Below are 21834 nucleotides of genomic sequence, written 5' to 3' on the forward strand. Positions count from 1 at the left end.
GGATGTAGAGGGCCAGAGATTAACACCCACCCTATATAGCGCAGGATGTAGAGGGCCAGAGATTAACGCCCACCCTATACAGCGCAGGATGTAGAGGGCCAGAGATTAACGCCCACCCTATACAGCGCAGGATGTAGAGGGCCAGAGATTAACACCCACCCTATATAGCGCAGGATGTAGAGGGCCAGAGATTAACGCCCACCCTATATAGCGCAGGATGTAGAGGGCCAGAGATTAACGCCCACCCTATATAGCGCAGGATGTAGAGGGCCAGAGATTAACGCCCACCCTATATAGCGCAGGATGTAGAGGGCCAGAGATTAACGCCCACCCTATATAGCGCAGGATGTAGAGGGCCAGAGATTAACGCCCACCCTATACAGCGCAGGATGTAGAGGGCCAGAGATTAACACCCACCCTATATAGCGCAGGATGTAGAGGGCCAGAGATTAACGCCCACCCTATATAGCGCAGGATGTAGAGGGCCAGAGATTAACGCCCACCCTATATAGCGCAGGATGTAGAGGGCCAGAGATTAACTCCCACCCTATATAGCGCAGGATGTAGAGGGCCAGAGATTAACTCCCACCCTATATAGCGCAGGATGTAGAGGGCCAGAGATTAACTCCCACCCTATATAGCGCAGGATGTAGAGAGCCAGAGATTAACTCCCACCCTATATAGCGCAGGATGTAGAGGGCCAGAGATTAACGCCCACCCTATATAGCGCAGGATGTAGAGGGCCAGAGATTAACGCCCACCCTATACAGCACAGGATGTAGAGGGCCAGAGATTAACGCCCACCCTATACAGCGCAGGATGTAGAGGGCCAGAGATTAACGCCCACCCTATACAGCGCAGGATGTAGAGGGCCAGAGGTTAACGCCCACCCTATATAGCGCAGGATGTAGAGAGCCAGAGATTAACGCCCACCCTATACAGCGCAGGATGTAGAGAGCCAGAGATTAACTCCCACCCTATATAGCGCAGGATGTAGAGGGCCAGAGATTAACGCCCACCCTATACAGCGCAGGATGTAGAGAGCCAGAGATTAACGCCCACCCTATATAGCGCAGGATGTAGAGGGCCAGAGATTAACACCCACCCTATATAGCGCAGGATGTAGAGAGCCAGAGATTAACGCCCACCCTATACAGCGCAGGATGTAGAGGGCCAGAGATTAACGCCCACCCTATACAGCGCAGGATGTAGAGGGCCAGAGATTAACGCCCATCCTATATAGCGCAGGATGTAGAGGGCCAGAGATTAACGCCCACCCTATATAGCGCAGGATGTAGAGGGCCAGAGATTAACTCCCACCCTATATAGCGCAGGATGTAGAGAGCCAGAGATTAACGCCCACCCTATACAGCGCAGGATGTAGAGAGCCAGAGATTAACGCCCACCCTATACAGCGCAGGATGTAGAGGGCCAGAGATTAACGCCCACCCTATACAGCGCAGGATGTAGAGAGCCAGAGATTAACGCCCACCCTATACAGCGCAGGATGTAGAGAGCCAGAGATTAACTCCCACCCTGTATAGCGCAGGATGTAGAGGGCCAGAGATTAACGCCCACCATATACAGCGCAGGATGTAGAGGGCCAGAGATTAACGCCCACCCTATATAGCGCAGGATGTAGAGAGCCAGAGATTAACGCCCACCCTGTATAGCGCAGGATGTAGAGGGCCAGAGATTAACGCCCACCCTATACAGCGCAGGATGTAGAGGGCCAGAGATTAACGCCCACCCTATACAGCGCAGGATGTAGAGGGCCAGAGATTAACGCCCACCCTGTATAGCGCAGGATGTAGAGGGCCAGAGATTAACGCCCACCCTATACAGCGCAGGATGTAGAGGGCCAGAGATTAACGCCCACCCTATACAGCGCAGGATGTAGAGGGCCAGAGATTAACGCCCACCCTATATAGTGCAGGATGTAGAGGGCCAGAGATTAACGCCCACCCTATATAGCGCAGGATGTAGAGGGCCAGAGATTAACGCCCACCCTGTATAGCGCAGGATGTAGAGGGCCAGAGATTAACGCCCACCCTATATAGCGCAGGATGTAGAGGGCCAGAGATTAACGCCCACCCTATATAGCGCAGGATGTAGAGGGCCAGAGATTAACGCCCACCCTATATAGCGCAGGATGTAGAGGGCCAGAGATTAACGCCCACCCTATATAGCGCAGGATGTAGAGAGCCAGAGATTAACGCCCACCCTATATAGCGCAGGATGTAGAGGGCCAGAGATTAACGCCCACCCTATACAGCGCAGGATGTAGAGGGCCAGAGATTAACGCCCACCCTATATAGCGCAGGATGTAGAGGGCCAGAGATTAACGCCCACCCTATATAGCGCAGGATGTAGAGAGCCAGAGATTAACGCCCACCCTATACAGCGCAGGATGTAGAGGGCCAGAGATTAACGCCCACCCTATACAGCGCAGGATGTAGAGGGCCAGAGATTAACGCCCACCCTATATAGTGCAGGATGTAGAGGGCCAGAGATTAACGCCCACCCTATATAGCGCAGGATGTAGAGGGCCAGAGATTAACGCCCACCCTATATAGCGCAGGATGTAGAGGGCCAGAGATTAACGCCCACCCTATATAGCGCAGGATGTAGAGAGCCAGAGATTAACTCCCACCCTATATAGCGCAGGATGTAGAGGGCCAGAGATTAACTCCCACCCTATATAGCGCAGGATGTAGAGAGCCAGAGATTAACTCCCACCCTATACAGCGCAGGATGTAGAGGGCCAGAGATTAACGCCCACCCTATATAGCGCAGGATGTAGAGAGCCAGAGATTAACGCCCACCCTATACAGCGCAGGATGTAGAGAGCCAGAGATTAACTCCCACCCTATATAGCGCAGGATGTAGAGAGCCAGAGATTAACTCCCACCCTATATAGCGCAGGATGTAGAGGGCCAGAGATTAACTCCCACCCTATATAGCGCAGGATGTAGAGAGCCAGAGATTAACGCCCACCCTATACAGCGCAGGATGTAGAGAGCCAGAGATTAACTCCCACCCTATATAGCGCAGGATGTAGAGGGCCAGAGATTAACGCCCACCCTGTATAGTGCAGGATGTAGAGAGCCAGAGATTAACACCCACCCTATATAGCGCAGGATGTAGAGGGCCAGAGATTAACGCCCACCCTATATAGCGCAGGATGTAGAGGGCCAGAGATTAACGCCCACCCTATACAGCGCAGGATGTAGAGGGCCAGAGATTAACGCCCACCCTATACAGCGCAGGATGTAGAGGGCCAGAGATTAACTCCCACCCTATACAGCGCAGGATGTAGAGGGCCAGAGATTAACGCCCACCCTATATAGCGCAGGATGTAGAGGGCCAGAGATTAACTCCCACCCTATATAGCGCAGGATGTAGAGGGCCAGAGATTAACTCCCACCCTATATAGCGCAGGATGTAGAGAGCCAGAGATTAACACCCACCCTGTATAGCGCAGGATGTAGAGAGCCAGAGATTAACACCCACCCTATATAGTGCAGGATGTAGAGAGCCAGAGATTAACACCCACCCTGTATAGCGCAGGATGTAGAGAGCCAGAGATTAACACCCACCCTATACAGCGCAGGATGTAGAGGGCCAGAGATTAACTCCCACCCTGTATAGCGCAGGATGTAGAGAGCCAGAGATTAACTCCCACCCTATCTAGCGCAGGATGTAGAGGGCCAGAGATTAACGCCCACCCTATATAGCGCAGGATGTAGAGGGCCAGAGATTAACGCCCACCCTATATAGCGCAGGATGTAGAGGGCCAGAGATTAACGCCCACCCTATACAGCGCAGGATGTAGAGAGCCAGAGATTAACGCCCACCCTATACAGCGCAGGATGTAGAGGGCCAGAGATTAACGCCCACCCTATATAGCGCAGGATGTAGAGGGCCAGAGATTAACGCCCACCCTATATAGCGCAGGATGTAGAGGGCCAGAGATTAACTCCCACCCTATATAGCGCAGGATGTAGAGAGCCAGAGATTAACGCCCACCCTATATAGCGCAGGATGTAGAGAGCCAGAGATTAACGCCCACCCTATATAGCGCAGGATGTAGAGGGCCAGAGATTAACGCCCACCCTATATAGCGCAGGATGTAGAGGGCCAGAGATTAACGCCCACCCTATATAGCGCAGGATGTAGAGGGCCAGAGATTAACGCCCACCCTATATAGCGCAGGATGTAGAGGGCCAGAGATTAACTCCCACCCTATACAGCGCAGGATGTAGAGGGCCAGAGATTAACTCCCACCCTGTATAGCGCAGGATGTAGAGGGCCAGAGATTAACTCCCACCCTATATAGCGCAGGATGTAGAGGGCCAGAGATTAACTCCCACCCTATATAGCGCAGGATGTAGAGGGCCAGAGATTAACGCCCACCCTATATAGCGCAGGATGTAGAGGGCCAGAGATTAACTCCCACCCTATATAGCGCAGGATGTAGAGGGCCAGAGATTAACTCCCACCCTATATAGCGCAGGATGTAGAGGGCCAGAGATTAACGCCCACCCTGTATAGCGCAGGATGTAGAGGGCCAGAGATTAACGCCCACCCTATATAGCGCAGGATGTAGAGGGCCAGAGATTAACGCCCACCCTATATAGCGCAGGATGTAGAGGGCCAGAGATTAACGCCCACCCTATACAGCGCAGGATGTAGAGGGCCAGAGATTAACGCCCACCCTGTATAGCGCAGGATGTAGAGGGCCAGAGATTAACTCCCACCCTATACAGCGCAGGATGTAGAGGGCCAGAGATTAACGCCCACCCTGTATAGCGCAGGATGTAGAGGGCCAGAGATTAACACCCACCCTGTATAGCGCAGGATGTAGAGGGCCAGAGATTAACGCCCACCCTATATAGCGCAGGATGTAGAGGGCCAGAGATTAACGCCCACCCTGTATAGCGCAGGATGTAGAGGGCCAGAGATTAACGCCCACCCTATATAGCGCAGGATGTAGAGGGCCAGAGATTAACTCCCACCCTGTATAGCGCAGGATGTAGAGAGCCAGAGATTAACTCCCACCCTATACAGCGCAGGATGTAGAGAGCCAGAGATTAACTCCCACCCTATACAGCGCAGGATGTAGAGAGCCAGAGATTAACGCCCACCCTATATAGCGCAGGATGTAGAGGGCCAGAGATTAACGCCCACCCTATACAGCGCAGGATGTAGAGGGCCAGAGATTAACGCCCACCCTATATAGCGCAGGATGTAGAGGGCCAGAGATTAACGCCCACCCTGTATAGCGCAGGATGTAGAGAGCCAGAGATTAACTCCCACCCTATATAGCGCAGGATGTAGAGGGCCAGAGATTAACGCCCACCCTATATAGCGCAGGATGTAGAGGGCCAGAGATTAACTCCCACCCTATATAGCGCAGGATGTAGAGGGCCAGAGATTAACACCCACCCTATACAGCGCAGGATGTAGAGGGCCAGAGATTAACGCCCACCCTATACAGCGCAGGATGTAGAGGGCCAGAGATTAACGCCCACCCTGTATAGCGCAGGATGTAGAGGGCCAGAGATTAACGCCCACCCTATATAGCGCAGGATGTAGAGAGCCAGAGATTAACGCCCACCCTATATAGCGCAGGATGTAGAGGGCCAGAGATTAACGCCCACCCTATATAGCGCAGGATGTAGAGGGCCAGAGATTAACGCCCACCCTATATAGCGCAGGATGTAGAGGGCCAGAGATTAACGCCCACCCTATATAGCGCAGGATGTAGAGGGCCAGAGATTAACGCCCACCCTGTATAGCGCAGGATGTAGAGGGCCAGAGATTAACTCCCACCCTATACAGCGCAGGATGTAGAGGGCCAGAGATTAACGCCCACCCTATATAGCGCAGGATGTAGAGGGCCAGAGATGAACTCCCACCCTATATAGCGCAGGATGTAGAGGGCCAGAGATTAACGCCCATCCTATATAGCGCAGGATGTAGAGGGCCAGAGATTAACGCCCACCCTATATAGCGCAGGATGTAGAGGGCCAGAGATTAACGCCCACCCTATATAGCGCAGGATGTAGAGAGCCAGAGATTAACGCCCACCCTATATAGCGCAGGATGTAGAGAGCCAGAGATTAACGCCCACCCTATATAGCGCAGGATGTAGAGGGCCAGAGATTAACGCCCACCCTATATAGCGCAGGATGTAGAGGGCCAGAGATTAACGCCCACCCTATATAGCGCAGGATGTAGAGGGCCAGAGATTAACGCCCACCCTGTATAGCGCAGGATGTAGAGGGCCAGAGATTAACTCCCACCCTATATAGCGCAGGATGTAGAGGGCCAGAGATTAACGCCCACCCTGTATAGCGCAGGATGTAGAGGGCCAGAGATTAACTCCCACCCTATATAGCGCAGGATGTAGAGGGCCAGAGATTAACTCCCACCCTATCTAGCGCAGGATGTAGAGAGCCAGAGATTAACGCCCACCCTATATAGCGCAGGATGTAGAGGGCCAGAGATTAACACCCACCCTATATAGCGCAGGATGTAGAGGGCCAGAGATTAACGCCCACCCTATATAGCGCAGGATGTAGAGGGCCAGAGATTAACGCCCACCCTATATAGCGCAGGATGTAGAGGGCCAGAGATTAACTCCCACCCTATATAGCGCAGGATGTAGAGAGCCAGAGATTAACGCCCACCCTGTATAGCGCAGGATGTAGAGAGCCAGAGATTAACACCCACCCTATATAGCGCAGGATGTAGAGGGCCAGAGATTAACGCCCACCCTGTATAGCGCAGGATGTAGAGGGCCAGAGATTAACGCCCACCCTATATAGCGCAGGATGTAGAGGGCCAGAGATTAACGCCCACCCTATATAGCGCAGGATGTAGAGGGCCAGAGATTAACGCCCACCCTATATAGCGCAGGATGTAGAGGGCCAGAGATTAACGCCCACCCTATATAGCGCAGGATGTAGAGAGCCAGAGATTAACGCCCACCCTATATAGCGCAGGATGTAGAGGGCCAGAGATTAACGCCCACCCTATACAGCGCAGGATGTAGAGGGCCAGAGATTAACACCCACCCTGTATAGCGCAGGATGTAGAGGGCCAGAGATTAACGCCCACCCTATATAGCGCAGGATGTAGAGGGCCAGAGATTAACGCCCACCCTATACAGCGCAGGATGTAGAGGGCCAGAGATTAACACCCACCCTATACAGCGCAGGATGTAGAGGGCCAGAGATTAACTCCCACCCTGTATAGCGCAGGATGTAGAGGGCCAGAGATTAACTCCCACCCTATATAGCGCAGGATGTAGAGGGCCAGAGATTAACTCCCACCCTATATAGCGCAGGATGTAGAGAGCCAGAGATTAACTCCCACCCTATATAGCGCAGGATGTAGAGGGCCAGAGATTAACTCCCACCCTATATAGCGCAGGATGTAGAGGGCCAGAGATTAACGCCCACCCTGTATAGCGCAGGATGTAGAGGGCCAGAGATTAACTCCCACCCTATATAGCGCAGGATGTAGAGGGCCAGAGATTAACGCCCACCCTATATAGCGCAGGATGTAGAGGGCCAGAGATTAACTCCCACCCTATATAGCGCAGGATGTAGAGGGCCAGAGATTAACTCCCACCCTATACAGCGCAGGATGTAGAGGGCCAGAGATTAACGCCCACCCTATATAGCGCAGGATGTAGAGGGCCAGAGATTAACTCCCACCCTATACAGCGCAGGATGTAGAGGGCCAGAGATTAACACCCACCCTATATAGCGCAGGATGTAGAGAGCCAGAGATTAACGCCCACCCTATATAGCGCAGGATGTAGAGGGCCAGAGATTAACACCCACCCTATATAGCGCAGGATGTAGAGGGCCAGAGATTAACGCCCACCCTATATAGCGCAGGATGTAGAGAGCCAGAGATTAACGCCCACCCTATATAGCGCAGGATGTAGAGAGCCAGAGATTAACGCCCACCCTGTATAGCGCAGGATGTAGAGGGCCAGAGATTAACGCCCACCCTATATAGCGCAGGATGTAGAGAGCCAGAGATTAACGCCCACCCTATACAGCGCAGGATGTAGAGAGCCAGAGATTAACGCCCACCCTATATAGCGCAGGATGTAGAGGGCCAGAGATTAACGCCCACCCTGTATAGCGCAGGATGTAGAGAGCCAGAGATTAACGCCCACCCTATACAGCGCAGGATGTAGAGAGCCAGAGATTAACGCCCACCCTATATAGCGCAGGATGTAGAGGGCCAGAGGTTAACGCCCACCCTATACAGCGCAGGATGTAGAGAGCCAGAGATTAACGCCCACCCTATATAGCGCAGGATGTAGAGAGCCAGAGATTAACGCCCACCCTATATAGCGCAGGATGTAGAGGGCCAGAGATTAACTCCCACCCTATACAGCGCAGGATGTAGAGAGCCAGAGATTAACGCCCACCCTATATAGCGCAGGATGTAGAGGGCCAGAGATTAACTCCCACCCTATACAGCGCAGGATGTAGAGAGCCAGAGATTAACGCCCACCCTATACAGCGCAGGATGTAGAGGGCCAGAGATTAACGCCCACCCTATACAGCGCAGGATGTAGAGGGCCAGAGATTAACGCCCACCCTATATAGCGCAGGATGTAGAGGGCCAGAGATTAACGCCCACCCTATATAGCGCAGGATGTAGAGGGCCAGAGATTAACGCCCACCCTATACAGCGCAGGATGTAGAGGGCCAGAGATTAACTCCCACCCTATATAGCGCAGGATGTAGAGGGCCAGAGATTAACGCCCACCCTATATAGCGCAGGATGTAGAGGGCCAGAGATTAACGCCCACCCTATATAGCGCAGGATGTAGAGGGCCAGAGATTAACGCCCACCCTATATAGCGCAGGATGTAGAGGGCCAGAGATTAACTCCCACCCTATATAGCGCAGGATGTAGAGAGCCAGAGATTAACGCCCACCCTATATAGCGCAGGATGTAGAGGGCCAGAGATTAACTCCCACCCTATATAGCGCAGGATGTAGAGGGCCAGAGATTAACGCCCACCCTATATAGCGCAGGATGTAGAGGGCCAGAGATTAACGCCCACCCTATATAGCGCAGGATGTAGAGGGCCAGAGATTAACTCCCACCCTATATAGCGCAGGATGTAGAGGGCCAGAGATTAACGCCCACCCTATATAGCGCAGGATGTAGAGGGCCAGAGATTAACGCCCACCCTGTATAGCGCAGGATGTAGAGAGCCAGAGATTAACGCCCACCCTATACAGCGCAGGATGTAGAGGGCCAGAGATTAACGCCCACCCTATACAGCGCAGGATGTAGAGGGCCAGAGATTAACGCCCACCCTATATAGCGCAGGATGTAGAGAGCCAGAGATTAACGCCCACCCTATATAGCGCAGGATGTAGAGGGCCAGAGATTAACTCCCACCCTATATAGCGCAGGATGTAGAGAGCCAGAGATTAACGCCCACCCTATATAGCGCAGGATGTAGAGAGCCAGAGATTAACGCCCACCCTGTATAGCGCAGGATGTAGAGAGCCAGAGATTAACGCCCACCCTGTATAGCGCAGGATGTAGAGGGCCAGAGATTAACGCCCACCCTATACAGCGCAGGATGTAGAGAGCCAGAGATTAACGCCCACCCTGTATAGCGCAGGATGTAGAGAGCCAGAGATTAACGCCCACCCTATACAGCGCAGGATGTAGAGGGCCAGAGATTAACGCCCACCCTGTATAGCGCAGGATGTAGAGAGCCAGAGATTAACGCCCACCCTGTATAGCGCAGGATGTAGAGGGCCAGAGATTAACGCCCACCCTGTATAGCGCAGGATGTAGAGAGCCAGAGATTAACGCCCACCCTATACAGCGCAGGATGTAGAGAGCCAGAGATTAACGCCCACCCTATATAGCGCAGGATGTAGAGAGCCAGAGATTAACACCCACCCTATACAGCGCAGGATGTAGAGGGCCAGAGATTAACGCCCACCCTGTATAGCGCAGGATGTAGAGAGCCAGAGATTAACGCCCACCCTATACAGCGCAGGATGTAGAGGGCCAGAGATTAACGCCCACCCTATACAGCGCAGGATGTAGAGAGCCAGAGATTAACGCCCACCCTGTATAGCGCAGGATGTAGAGAGCCAGAGATTAACGCCCACCCTATATAGCGCAGGATGTAGAGGGCCAGAGATTAACTCCCACCCTCTACAGCGCAGGATGTAGAGGGCCAGAGATTAACTCCCACCCTATATAGCGCAGGATGTAGAGGGCCAGAGATTAACGCCCACCCTATATAGCGCAGGATGTAGAGGGCCAGAGATTAACGCCCATCCTATATAGCGCAGGATGTAGAGGGCCAGAGATTAACGCCCACCCTATATAGCGCAGGATGTAGAGGGCCAGAGATTAACGCCCACCCTATATAGCGCAGGATGTAGAGGGCCAGAGATTAACGCCCACCCTATATAGCGCAGGATGTAGAGGGCCAGAGATTAACTCCCACCCTATATAGCGCAGGATGTAGAGGGCCAGAGATTAACGCCCACCCTATATAGCGCAGGATGTAGAGGGCCAGAGATTAACGCCCACCCTATATAGTGCAGGATGTAGAGGGCCAGAGATTAACGCCCACCCTATATAGCGCAGGATGTAGAGAGCCAGAGATTAACGCCCACCCTATATAGCGCAGGATGTAGAGGGCCAGAGATTAACGCCCACCCTATATAGCGCAGGATGTAGAGGGCCAGAGATTAACGCCCACCCTATATAGCGCAGGATGTAGAGGGCCAGAGATTAACGCCCACCCTATATAGCGCAGGATGTAGAGGGCCAGAGATTAACGCCCACCCTATATAGTGCAGGATGTAGAGGGCCAGAGATTAACGCCCACCCTATATAGCGCAGGATGTAGAGGGCCAGAGATTAACGCCCACCCTATATAGCGCAGGATGTAGAGAGCCAGAGATTAACGCCCACCCTATATAGCGCAGGATGTAGAGGGCCAGAGATTAACACCCATCCTATACAGCGCAGGATGTAGAGAGCCAGAGATTAACTCCCACCCTATATAGCGCAGGATGTAGAGGGCCAGAGATTAACTCCCACCCTATACAGCGCAGGATGTAGAGGGCCAGAGATTAACTCCCACCCTATATAGCGCAGGATGTAGAGAGCCAGAGATTAACGCCCACCCTGTATAGCGCAGGATGTAGAGAGCCAGAGATTAACGCCCACCCTGTATAGCGCAGGATGTAGAGGGCCAGAGATTAACGCCCACCCTATATAGCGCAGGATGTAGAGGGCCAGAGATTAACGCCCACCCTATATAGCGCAGGATGTAGAGGGCCAGAGATTAACGCCCACCCTATACAGCGCAGGATGTAGAGGGCCAGAGATTAACGCCCACCCTATATAGCGCAGGATGTAGAGGGCCAGAGATTAACGCCCACCCTATACAGCGCAGGATGTAGAGGGCCAGAGATTAACGCCCACCCTATACAGCGCAGGATGTAGAGGGCCAGAGATTAACGCCCACCCTATACAGCGCAGGATGTAGAGAGCCAGAGATTAACGCCCACCCTGTATAGCGCAGGATGTAGAGAGCCAGAGATTAACGCCCACCCTATATAGCGCAGGATGTAGAGGGCCAGAGATTAACGCCCACCCTGTATAGCGCAGGATGTAGAGGGCCAGAGATTAACGCCCACCCTATATAGTGCAGGATGTAGAGAGCCAGAGATTAACGCCCACCCTGTATAGCGCAGGATGTAGAGAGCCAGAGATTAACGCCCACCCTATATAGTGCAGGATGTAGAGAGCCAGAGATTAACTCCCACCCTATATAGCGCAGGATGTAGAGGGCCAGAGATTAACTCCCACCCTATACAGCGCAGGATGTAGAGGGCCAGAGATTAACTCCCACCCTATATAGCGCAGGATGTAGAGGGCCAGAGATTAACGCCCACCCTATATAGCGCAGGATGTAGAGAGCCAGAGATTAACGCCCACCCTATACAGCGCAGGATGTAGAGAGCCAGAGATTAACGCCCACCCTATATAGCGCAGGATGTAGAGGGCCAGAGATTAACGCCCACCCTGTATAGCGCAGGATGTAGAGGGCCAGAGATTAACGCCCACCCTATATAGCGCAGGATGTAGAGGGCCAGAGATTAACGCCCACCCTATATAGCGCAGGATGTAGAGGGCCAGAGATTAACGCCCACCCTATATAGCGCAGGATGTAGAGGGCCAGAGATTAACTCCCACCCTATATAGCGCAGGATGTAGAGGGCCAGAGATTAACTCCCACCCTATATAGCGCAGGATGTAGAGGGCCAGAGATTAACGCCCACCCTATATAGCGCAGGATGTAGAGGGCCAGAGATTAACGCCCACCCTATATAGCGCAGGATGTAGAGAGCCAGAGATTAACGCCCACCCTGTATAGCGCAGGATGTAGAGGGCCAGAGATTAACGCCCACCCTATATAGCGCAGGATGTAGAGAGCCAGAGATTAACGCCCACCCTATACAGCGCAGGATGTAGAGAGCCAGAGATTAACGCCCACCCTATATAGCGCAGGATGTAGAGGGCCAGAGATTAACTCCCACCCTATACAGCGCAGGATGTAGAGGGCCAGAGATTAACGCCCACCCTATATAGCGCAGGATGTAGAGGGCCAGAGATTAACGCCCACCCTATATAGCGCAGGATGTAGAGAGCCAGAGATTAACGCCCACCCTATATAGCGCAGGATGTAGAGGGCCAGAGATTAACGCCCACCCTATATAGCGCAGGATGTAGAGGGCCAGAGATTAACTCCCACCCTATATAGCGCAGGATGTAGAGAGCCAGAGATTAACGCCCACCCTATATAGCGCAGGATGTAGAGGGCCAGAGATTAACGCCCACCCTATATAGCGCAGGATGTAGAGGGCCAGAGATTAACGCCCACCCTATACAGCGCAGGATGTAGAGGGCCAGAGATTAACGCCCACCCTATATAGCGCAGGATGTAGAGGGCCAGAGGTTAACGCCCACCCTATATAGCGCAGGATGTAGAGGGCCAGAGATTAACTCCCACCCTATATAGCGCAGGATGTAGAGGGCCAGAGATTAACGCCCACCCTATACAGCGCAGGATGTAGAGGGCCAGAGGTTAACGCCCACCCTATATAGCGCAGGATGTAGAGAGCCAGAGATTAACGCCCACCCTATATAGCGCAGGATGTAGAGGGCCAGAGATTAACGCCCACCCTATATAGCGCAGGATGTAGAGGGCCAGAGGTTAACGCCCACCCTATATAGCGCAGGATGTAGAGAGCCAGAGATTAACGCCCACCCTATACAGCGCAGGATGTAGAGGGCCAGAGATTAACTCCCACCCTATACAGCGCAGGATGTAGAGGGCCAGAGATTAACGCCCACCCTATACAGCGCAGGATGTAGAGGGCCAGAGATTAACGCCCACCCTATACAGCGCAGGATGTAGAGGGCCAGAGATTAACGCCCACCCTATACAGCGCAGGATGTAGAGGGCCAGAGATTAACGCCCACCCTATACAGCGCAGGATGTAGAGGGCCAGAGATTAACGCCCACCCTATACAGCGCAGGATGTAGAGGGCCAGAGATTAACTCCCACCCTATATAGCGCAGGATGTAGAGAGCCAGAGATTAACTCCCACCCTATATAGCGCAGGATGTAGAGGGCCAGAGATTAACTCCCACCCTATATAGCGCAGGATGTAGAGGGCCAGAGATTAACGCCCACCCTATATAGCGCAGGATGTAGAGGGCCAGAGATTAACTCCCACCCTATATAGCGCAGGATGTAGAGAGCCAGAGATTAACGCCCACCCTATACAGCGCAGGATGTAGAGGGCCAGAGATTAACACCCACCCTATACAGCGCAGGATGTAGAGGGCCAGAGATTAACGCCCACCCTATATAGCGCAGGATGTAGAGAGCCAGAGATTAACGCCCACCCTATACAGCGCAGGATGTAGAGGGCCAGAGATTAACGCCCACCCTATATAGCGCAGGATGTAGAGGGCCAGAGATTAACGCCCACCCTATATAGCGCAGGATGTAGAGAGCCAGAGATTAACTCCCACCCTATACAGCGCAGGATGTAGAGGGCCAGAGATTAACTCCCACCCTATATAGCGCAGGATGTAGAGGGCCAGAGATTAACACCCACCCTATACAGCGCAGGATGTAGAGGGCCAGAGATTAACGCCCACCCTATATAGCGCAGGATGTAGAGGGCCAGAGATTAACTCCCACCCTATATAGCGCAGGATGTAGAGGGCCAGAGATTAACGCCCACCCTATACAGCGCAGGATGTAGAGGGCCAGAGATTAACGCCCACCCTATACAGCGCAGGATGTAGAGGGCCAGAGATTAACGCCCACCCTGTATAGCGCAGGATGTAGAGAGCCAGAGATTAACGCCCACCCTGTATAGCGCAGGATGTAGAGGGCCAGAGATTAACGCCCACCCTATATAGCGCAGGATGTAGAGGGCCAGAGATTAACGCCCACCCTATATAGCGCAGGATGTAGAGGGCCAGAGATTAACACCCACCCTATACAGCGCAGGATGTAGAGGGCCAGAGATTAACACCCACCCTATATAGCGCAGGATGTAGAGAGCCAGAGATTAACGCCCAACCTATACAGCGCAGGATGTAGAGGGCCAGAGATTAACGCCCACCCTGTATAGCGCAGGATGTAGAGAGCCAGAGATTAACGCCCACCCTATATAGCGCAGGATGTAGAGGGCCAGAGATTAACGCCCACCCTATATAGCGCAGGATGTAGAGGGCCAGAGATTAACGCCCACCCTATATAGCGCAGGATGTAGAGGGCCAGAGATTAACGCCCACCCTATACAGCGCAGGATGTAGAGAGCCAGAGATTAACACCCACCCTATATAGTGCAGGATGTAGAGGGCCAGAGATTAACTCCCACCCTATATAGCGCAGGATGTAGAGGGCCAGAGATTAACTCCCACCCTGTATAGCGCAGGATGTAGAGAGCCAGAGATTAACGCCCACCCTATACAGCGCAGGATGTAGAGAGCCAGAGATTAACACCCACCCTATATAGCGCAGGATGTAGAGGGCCAGAGATTAACGCCCACCCTATATAGCGCAGGATGTAGAGAGCCAGAGATTAACACCCACCCTATATAGTGCAGGATGTAGAGAGCCAGAGATTAACGCCCACCCTATACAGCGCAGGATGTAGAGAGCCAGAGATTAACACCCACCCTATACAGCGCAGGATGTAGAGGGCCAGAGATTAACACCCACCCTATATAGCGCAGGATGTAGAGAGCCAGAGATTAACGCCCACCCTATACAGCGCAGGATGTAGAGGGCCAGAGATTAACGCCCACCCTGTATAGCGCAGGATGTAGAGAGCCAGAGATTAACGCCCACCCTATATAGCGCAGGATGTAGAGGGCCAGAGATTAACGCCCACCCTATATAGCGCAGGATGTAGAGAGCCAGAGATTAACGCCCACCCTATATAGCGCAGGATGTAGAGAGCCAGAGATTAACGCCCACCCTATATAGCGCAGGATGTAGAGGGCCAGAGATTAACGCCCACCCTATACAGCGCAGGATGTAGAGAGCCAGAGATTAACGCCCACCCTATATAGCGCAGGATGTAGAGAGCCAGAGATTAACGCCCACCCTATATAGCGCAGGATGTAGAGGGCCAAAGATTAACTCCCACCCTATACAGCGCAGGATGTAGAGGGCCAGAGATTAACTCCCACCCTATATAGCGCAGGATGTAGAGGGCCACAGAAGCTGTCCTCCCCGACAGTTCAAACAAACCCAGTGTGCACACTGTCTCTCGTAGCCCTCAGCTGCCTCTTTCACCAAAATATTATTCCATTTCCTCTTGAACTTGCCGGCACTGTCCACCTTCTGCTGTCTCCCTGGGCAGTCTGTTGCACACATTCCCCATACTCTGTATCAAGTAGACTGTCTGCTTATCTTTCCTCTTCTGTGCTTAAGCCAGTGTCCCCTGGTTAGGGTTTGTGTTTATCTCCATTTATTACTGTTCAAGTCTATCGGTGGCCCTTAGAAACACGACACTTCGATAACAGCGCCCATCAGTGCAAATACCCCCTGCGATTCCAATTCTCAGTATTAGTTTAGTTACCTTCAATGTACCCTCTCAACTGTGGTTGCGCACTGTGCTGATGGTTTCAATGAGCTAGCCAGCCAATACCGCAGATCCCTAGTTAACAATGACTGAAAACCGAGGTAGTACCTGCTCAAATTTCCAACCGTCCGACATTGTGGAAACCATCTGGGTGAGTTCCTCCTCCTGACATTGCAAGACGCGGTAAACATGTTTAACAGGTCCCTGTAGAGTGGACGTCACACCGTTATACACACTTGCGTGGTAATTCTCATTAATGCATAAAACAGTCAGACACAAATACCGAGTCTTATCCTCATCACTACATCAGACAAGTTCACACGTTAGTCCTTACTACGAGGCAGGGTGTGACTGAACCACCAGATAATGCCAGCTATGATTTCTGGCCTGTAGCTGATCTCATACTGGGTTTTAAAAAATTTAATTCTTAGGATGTGGGCGTTGTTGGCAAGGCTGGCATTTATTGCCCATCCCTAACTGCCCTTGAGAAGGTGGTGGTGAGCTGCCTGCATGAACCACTGCAGTCCGTGTAGTGAAGGTACTCCCACAGTGCTGTTAGGGAGGGAGTTCCAGGATTTTGACCCAGCGACGGTGAAGGAACGGCCGATATATTTCCAAGTCAGGACGGTGTATGACTTGGAGGGGAACTTGGAGGTGATGGTGTTCCCATGCACCTGCTGCCCTTGTCCTTCTAGGTGGAAGAGGTCGCGGGTTTGTGAGGTGCTGCCGAAGAAGCCTTGGCGAGTTGCTGCAGTGCATCTTGTAGATGGTACACACTGCAGCCACGGTGCGCTGATGGTGGAGGGAGTGAATGTTTAAGGTGGTGGATGGGGGGCCAATCAAGCGGACTGCTTTGTCCTGGATGGTGTTGATCTTCCTGAGTGTTGTTGGACCTGCACTCATCCAAGCAAGTGGAGAGTATTCCATCACACTCCTGACTTGTGCCTTGTGGGGGGGGGAGGGGTGGCTTTGGGGAGTCAGGAGGTGAGTCACTTGCTGCAGAATACCCAGCCTCTGACCTGCTCTTGTTCCCACAGTATTTATGTGACTGGTCCAGTTAAGTTTCTGGTCAATGACGCCCAGGATGTTGATAGTGGGGGACTTGGCGAGGGCAATGCCACTGAATGTCAAGGGGAGGTGGTTAAACTCTCTCTTGTTGGAGATGGGCATTGCCAGGCACTTGTGTGGCGTGAATGTTACTTGTCCAGAGCTTAGGGCATGGCTGCCAATGGTGGAGCAATTAAAACTGGGGATGCACAAGAGGCCAAAATTGGAGGAGCGCAGAGATCTCGGGGGGTTGTAGGGCTGGAGGTGGTTACAGAAATAGGGAGGGGTGAGGCCATGGAGGGATTTGAAAACATGGATGAGAATTTTAAAATTGAGGCGTTGCTGGACTGGGAGCCAATGTAGGTTAGCGAGCACAGGGGTGATGGGCAGCGTTCCCCCTAAGGTGCGCAAGCGTGCATCGATTGGGAGGTCCCGCGCAGGCCGCTCACCCGTTGTTACCGCTGGAAAAGATACCGCACATGCGCAGCAAATTTAAAGGGACCGCGCACAGGAAAAAGAATTAGGAGGGAATATTGGTGATGGGTGAACGGGACCTGGGGCGAGTTAGGACACGTACAGCAGAGTTTTGAATGACCCTAAGTTTACAGAGGGCAGAAAATGGGAGGCCAACCAGGAGTGCATTGGAATAGTCAAGTTTAGAGGTAACAGTGGCTGAGGGTTTTAGCAGCAGATGAGCGGAGGCAGGGACGGAGTCAGGCGATGTTACGGAGGTAGAAATTAGGCGGTCTTAGTGCTGGAATTTCCTCCCTAAACCTCTCTTTCTTCCTTTAAGGTGCTCCTTAAAACCTACCTCTTTGACCTCTGCCCTAATATCTCATGTGGCTCGGTGTCGAATTGTGTTTGATGACGCTCCTGTGAGGCACCTTGGGACGTTTTACTACGTTAAAGGCGCTATATAAATACAAGTTGTTGTTGTTACTGCTGCTACTAATCAGCCCAAGCCTGAACGTCGTCCAGGTCTTGCTGCATGCGAGCATGGACTGCTTCATTATCTGAGGAGTTGCAAATGGAATTGAACACTGCAATCATCAGCGAACATCCCCACTTCTGACCTTATGTTGGAGGGAAGGTCATTGATGAACCATCTGAAGATGGTTGGGCCTAGGACACTGCCCGGAGGAACTCCTGCAGCGATGTCCTGGGGCTGTGATGATTGGCCTCCAACAACCACAACCACCTTCCTTTGTGCTAGGTATGACTCCAGCCAGTGGAGTGTTTTCGCCCCGATTCCCATCGACTTCAGTTTTACTAGGGCTTCTCGGTAAAGCAGCCCGCTTGATTGGCACCTCATCCACCGCCTTAAATATTCACTCCCTCCACCACTGGTGTACCATGGCTGCAGTGTGTACCATCTACAAGATGCACTGCAGCAACTCGCCAAGGCTTCTTTGGCAGCACCTCCCAAACCCGCGACCTCTTCCACCTAGAAGGACAAGGACAGCAGGTGCATGGGAACACCACCACCTCCAAGTTCCCCTCCAAGTCATACACCATCCTGACGTGGAAGTATATCGACCGTTCCTTCATCATCGCTGGGTCAAAATCCTGGAACTCCCTCCCCAACAGCACTGTGGGAGTACCTTCACCACACGGACCGCAGTGGTTCAAGAAGGCGGCTCACCACCACCTTCTCAAGGGCAATTAGGGATGGGCAATAAATGCACACACACACACACATGGACACTTTCAATTAGAAAAAAAATGTCGCGGAACTATTTTTGGAATCCCCATTCCCCAACCTCACCCCACTGCCCTGGGGTCTGCAATGTGCGCCACACACTCGGGTAATCCCCATGTTTACACTCTGCCCGTGTGTGGGGTAAAGGCAGACTGGTTTACAGAGAGTTGTCAGAAGCCCAGGCTTTAGGCGCCTGGTTTCCAATGAAATAAATGACCAACCCGCCGATACTGGACAGGGGCTCACCTGTGAGGTCCTATTCTCCAGGTCCCGAATGCGTTCCTTGACTAATCGAACAAGTAACGCAATGTTATAGAACTCCGCCTCCTCCAGTACCCCTGGAAAAACACAGCAGGGATTAGAAAGCAGTTGGCCAGGGCCTGACTCCACCAGCAATAGGATCACAAGCCCAGCGACCACTCGGCATCAGCTCAAACACAGCCTCAAACAGGAAATTCTACCGACAGGGCACTTTTACCCAGCTCTACCCCGCCATGAACATCCAGACAACTGAACATCACATACAGCGCAGAGGTGTCCAGCCTTTGGGCCTTCCGAGGCTGCTCATCCCTCGAACCCCAGGCACATCAGCTCTACTTGGGATTATATTTCGCACTCGGTCGGCCTGTTTGAAATTTGTGGGTCAACAGGCTGTACTGGTGGGGAAACCTTAAACCGGAACACCAAGATCTGGGAGTGCCAGGAACTTGCGATAGATGCAAAGTCATGGGAACGTGGATTTAAACTTTAGAGCTTTCCCTATTTTGCAACAGTTTCCATTCATTTAACTTAATGGGCAAAGCACTGCAGGCTGGCACTGGAGCAAAAAACCCCAGCCTATACCTGGCCCCGAGGATCCACGCTACACAGTTCTTTTTCCAGTTCTAACAAAGGGCCATCGACCTGAAACGTTAACTCTGTTTTTCTCTCTACAGATGCTGCCTGACCTGCTGAGTATTTCCAGCATTTTCTGTTTTTATTTCAGATCCATGGTACACATCTACCCAGCCATGAAGACAGAAAGCTTGGCTACCCTTGCATTTTGCTCTGCTCAGCCTGGCTGGCTATCTGCACTGTGGGCACGGACTCTACATCTGGGCTTCCCCATAAAATAAAACTGTAGTAATGTGGGCTCAAAAGAAGGAAAGGTCTCAAAGGGAAGGTTGCTCCTGGTGTGTAAACTTACAGAATATAGACCATGACCTTAATCTGAAGAATGCCTGTAACTCATTAAAGGTGACTGTGTTTAACAGTATGCTTCTGAATTTAGTCATTACAGATAAATTTACAAATCATAAGAGGTTTTGAAGTAGCAAATTCAGCATCAGGGGGCAGCACCCTCATCTCTGAGTCAGAAGGTTGTGGGTTCAAGTCCCACTCCAGAGGCTTGAGCACATAATCTAGGCTGACACTCCCAGTGCAGTGCTGAGGGAGTGCTGCACTGTCTTTCGGATGAGACGTTAAAACGAGGCCCCGTCTGCTCTCTCAGGTGGACGTAAAAGATCCCACGGCACAATTCAAAGAAGAGCAGGGGGAGTTCTCTCCGGTGTCCTGGCCAATATTTATCCCTCAATCAACGTCACTAAAACAGATTACCTGGTGATTACACATTGGCCGAGGTGCGGTGGTGCAGTTTTAAAGGTGGTGGGGAGGGGAAGAGTGCAATAAATTTTAATTTGCATGAATGAAATCCATCTGGTATGCTCAAAGTGCAGCCTTCTCCTTTCACTGTCTTATCTGCAGGGTAACTGACCAGCTTTCTCGGACAACAGGGACAGGCCTCTAATCCAGGTACTTGGCCGACTCGGCCTCTAGGGGAATCAAGGGATATGGGGATGGGACGGGAAAGTGGAGTTGAGGTCAAAGATCGGCCATGATCTTATTGAATGGCCGACTCCTGCTCCTAATTCTTATCTTCTTATGTTCACGTTTGTTTCAGGTTGCTGCAGCGATCTGGACCTTTACCCACTGAATCGCATCGGACGCAAATGTCATTTTAGCTGATCCATATCATCATCTGCAGCGGTTAAGGCAACGTATCGTCAGAACCACCTACCTCGGATGGACATTCAGAACCCCAAACCAAGCCCCACACGTCAATAGTAAAACTACTGCTTACCATGGTCGCTAAGGACACCGCAGTGGGATAATTTGCCATTGATGTGTGTCAGGATAGAGGTTTTATACACGATTCTGCAATTTGGGCACAGATTGCACCATAATCTGTCAAACACTAAGTCACAGCTGACCCTAGTGTTTAGAATGACATCTCTCATGCAGCTGCTTTTTCTATGTTACCTACGCAACGAAGTCTTGACCTCACCAACAAATCAAACACTGGACTGTTGGCCCCCTCATAATGCAATCCAGTCTCCTTGAGGACTGGACGTTTCAATCAAACCTCAAATTCAACTCACTGCTCTAGATCCCACCTTGCCAAGTATTTTGTGTGCTTATCAAGGTGAGGCTGTAAGTGCTCGGCATTTCAGGCACTGGAACAGAAGCAGCCATTGACCTACTGAACCTAGTCCACCAATTTTGTTCAGTGTGGCAGCTCCATGCTAATCCTAATCGCCTGCCTTTTCCCTTAACACTGAACACATAATCCTACATGCCCAACACGCCTCTCTCCACCAACAACAGATTTAACAGGCCATTTGCTGATTGTGGGATGCTGTAATGTGCGGTTAAGTGCGAGACATTCATCTCAGCCGTGGCTCAGTGGGTAGCACTCTCGCCTCGGCGTTAGAAGGTCGTGGATTCAAGCCCAACTCCAGAGACTTGAGCCCATAATCCAGTACTGAGGGAGTGCTGCACTGTTGGAGGGGCCACCTTTCTGATGAGACATTAAACCGGGGCCCCGCCAGCCCTCTCAGGTGGAC

General features: G+C 52.1%; 1 protein-coding gene across 2 annotated transcripts in view; it reads right to left on the reverse strand.

The window, feature by feature from the left end:
- The window catches only part of LOC147102596 (BTB/POZ domain-containing protein KCTD2-like), a 36740-nt gene that overhangs the window by 4871 nt on the left and 10035 nt on the right, over window positions 1-21834 (reverse strand). For both annotated transcript variants that reach the window (XR_015073029.1, XM_085963240.1), the window contains exons 3-4: window positions 19199-19290; window positions 16315-16410 (exon numbers count right to left, since the gene is read on the reverse strand). Coding sequence is in view for 1 of the 2 variants with exons in the window: in XM_085963240.1 (XP_085819366.1) it covers window positions 16315-16410; window positions 19199-19290 (188 nt within the window). In the remaining variant the exon portion in view is untranslated. The remainder of the gene's footprint in view (window positions 1-16314; window positions 16411-19198; window positions 19291-21834) is intronic.

This window comes from Somniosus microcephalus, chromosome 21 (genome assembly GCF_052327205.1).
Source record: "Somniosus microcephalus isolate GS21.2 chromosome 21, FLI_Smic_1.0, whole genome shotgun sequence".
Taxonomy (NCBI): domain Eukaryota; kingdom Metazoa; phylum Chordata; class Chondrichthyes; order Squaliformes; family Somniosidae; genus Somniosus; species Somniosus microcephalus.